The 2,711-nt window shown below is 38.1% G+C and overlaps 1 protein-coding gene across 1 annotated transcript in view; it reads right to left on the bottom strand.

Moving 5' to 3' along the window:
- The window catches only part of LOC119838983 (programmed cell death protein 4), a 19,776-nt gene that overhangs the window by 12,233 nt on the left and 4,832 nt on the right, over positions 1-2,711 (bottom strand). The window contains exon 2 of the mRNA XM_038365144.1: positions 863-1,023. Coding sequence (XP_038221072.1) covers positions 863-1,023 — 161 coding nt within the window. The remainder of the gene's footprint in view (positions 1-862; positions 1,024-2,711) is intronic.

Consider the following 2,711-nt stretch of genomic DNA (forward strand, 5'->3'; position numbering starts at 1 on the left):
ACTACATATCTAAATCTATCGAATGGAGCAAAAAAATGTGAATTTTTTTTAAGTCGGGTGCCAAGTTCACATAGCCGAACCGATTGCAATGAAATTTGTTACGTAGACAGCTGGACAACTGAAATAACATATAGGCAACTTTTTAACCCGATATTCCTACGGGATACGGCCTTACGCGGGTGAGACCGCGGGGTGCAGGTAGATTTTTTATCATTTCTATCCCTCAGCGATGTTCCCCGCTACTGTTGAAGCGTTATTTTATTATCAACGGATAGATTATATAATAATCAATCGGGTAGATTATCGAGAAAGTATTTCGACCGATAAAAGCACACCATTTATGCATAGTTTTTTTTTTAAAAACAACAAAACCTAATTGTGAAGAACCGACCGACAAAATTTGGTCACATGGTGGTATAGTCAGGGCAGGTACCAGCTCTCAAAAATAAATCATCATAAAAATGTGCACCCAGTAAAAAATGACATATAGCTTAGAGGCAACAAACACAAAAAATTACAGACCGAATGGATAACCTCCACCTTTTTTTGAAGTCGGTTGAAAATGAATCGCAAATCAAAATAAACATCATTTACAATAAAAAACTTCATTAACAATAATATGTTAATTACGAAAATTATGAAATAATTGAATGATATGAAAGAATGCCGTTTAATGGCTTCCTGATCTCTTCTTTCTTATCACATCGGCTATAGACTAAACGTATTAAAACATTACTTTAAAAAGTTTCCGAAAACTAAGTTCAAATAGCTATTAGGCATTAGGCAAATAAATACATAACAGGAATTAATGAATGAAGGATTTAATGAAATGAATATGTCATTTCAAACTCCTCTCACTTACCACGATCTCCTCGGGGTCGGCTTCCACTATCACCTGCTTGAACTCAATGTCGCCATTGGTGATCGCCTCGGAGTCGTAGTTGGGGTCGTTCTCGTCCTCAGCGTACTCCTCCAGCATCTCGGACCCAGGGAGGCCCCACACCCCCTTGCCGCCGGCACCGCCTGGAGAAGGTATTTGAATTTGGAAGATCTGGAGTTTTACGCGGACCCATTGGCATACAAGTCCAATTCTGTTTTTTTTTTTTATTCAGGATTGGGCAAGCGTTTGATTATCGCTTCGAAAACGTGGTGTAGGATGTAGGACGCTTATAATAAATGGCTATTCACATTTGTTTTGAACAAATCCACATTTCATTCCTGGCAAAAACGGAAGCCGGAATTCAATTGTCAAAATTAAATTGTTGTGAAAAATGTTTGTGGCGTAATAAAAAACGTTCATTCAAGTTAGTACCTTATTTCGTGGGCTGTAACGTTCAGTCTATTATATACGCTCCTTTGTAAACTCTACCTAATAGACGAGTAGGCAGGGTTTCCCTTTGAAGATTTTTGAGCGTGATAGATATACATAGAACGTACCCTTACTATGTGCCCTATTTTTTAAGATTTTACAAACTCTCCCTCCCCTCTGTAACAACCCGTAGTATATACCAAGATCCCTCCCCCTCCTCTTTCAAAATTTACTTTATTAAGTATGATTTTGAATCAATTTACAGGCTCGAACCCTTCAGGGGTGGTGGACCTGTAATGGTTATAGAAATAGGCTTGTAAGGAAAGTAAACAAATGTCGAATTCTCAAGCCAGAGGGACTAACGTCACTTCTTAATGCAGGACTTATTCCAGTGGAATAGCGTTCTCATCAAATTAATTAAACTGTATTTTATTCCAATCTGGAATAAGTACTGACTTAATACGTCATGGTTGCTCGCCCTGTACCCTTGTAGAAATAATAGTGTTCACAAGAATAGTGTTTTAGTAACATAAAATACACTTGAGAAACACACCAATATTGATAAAAATTATTTCATTTCGGACTATATCATAGAATAGTCTTGGTAATAGACAAAAAAAAAAATTCTTAAGCTACTCATCTTTATGTTTTTTTTGAACGAGTCATTTAAGACGTATATTGTTCAGAGAGGTTCACGGGGTTAAAGTGATGGCTCTAGACGACCAATACAGCCGTCTCCTTTCCACACTGGCATTAGTACTGCTTTAAGACGATATAATAACCCCCAGGCAAGTATCCCTGAGGCGGGAACTCGAAAATTGTCTTGAGACCATAATTAAAAAACTAATCCAATGCTATTTATAGCGAGCCAAGCCCTAACCTCAAACGTCTAAACCGGGTCAATCGTTGCTCGCAGCAAACGACATTGTTTTGAAGCGTCACTGATAACGCGCTATATATAATAACAAAACAACGATAACGCATGAAGCGATAGTACATGTAGGCAATTGATAAATTACATAGAGGCTTGCGTTTCTCAGAGGACGCAATTTTATTTGGTAGATTTTTTAGGGGAGATTAGTAAAGTCGCAGACGTATACAAGCTCCCGTGACTCGATGGAACAAAGTTCTCTCGACGGCTCTTATCTCCCGAGGCCGTGGGTATCTATGCAAGATTTCACCAGTAAGAAAAAAAAAGGTCAGTAGAAGCCAAGTTTGTGAGGTCGCTGCTCATGTGCTGGGGCGCCATCTTGAAAAAAGGGTTTCAAGACACAAAAATCATACGATAAATCGCTCCGCTTCGATGTGAAAGAAAGACAAACAGACACACCTTCGCATTTAAATTATTTATAATTAATAAACTTAAGTAAAGATCGTATGTCGATTGGTAAATAACACACAC

Source organism: Zerene cesonia, unplaced genomic scaffold (genome assembly GCF_012273895.1).
Source record: "Zerene cesonia ecotype Mississippi unplaced genomic scaffold, Zerene_cesonia_1.1 Zces_u006, whole genome shotgun sequence".
Classification (NCBI taxonomy): Eukaryota; Metazoa; Arthropoda; class Insecta; order Lepidoptera; family Pieridae; genus Zerene; species Zerene cesonia.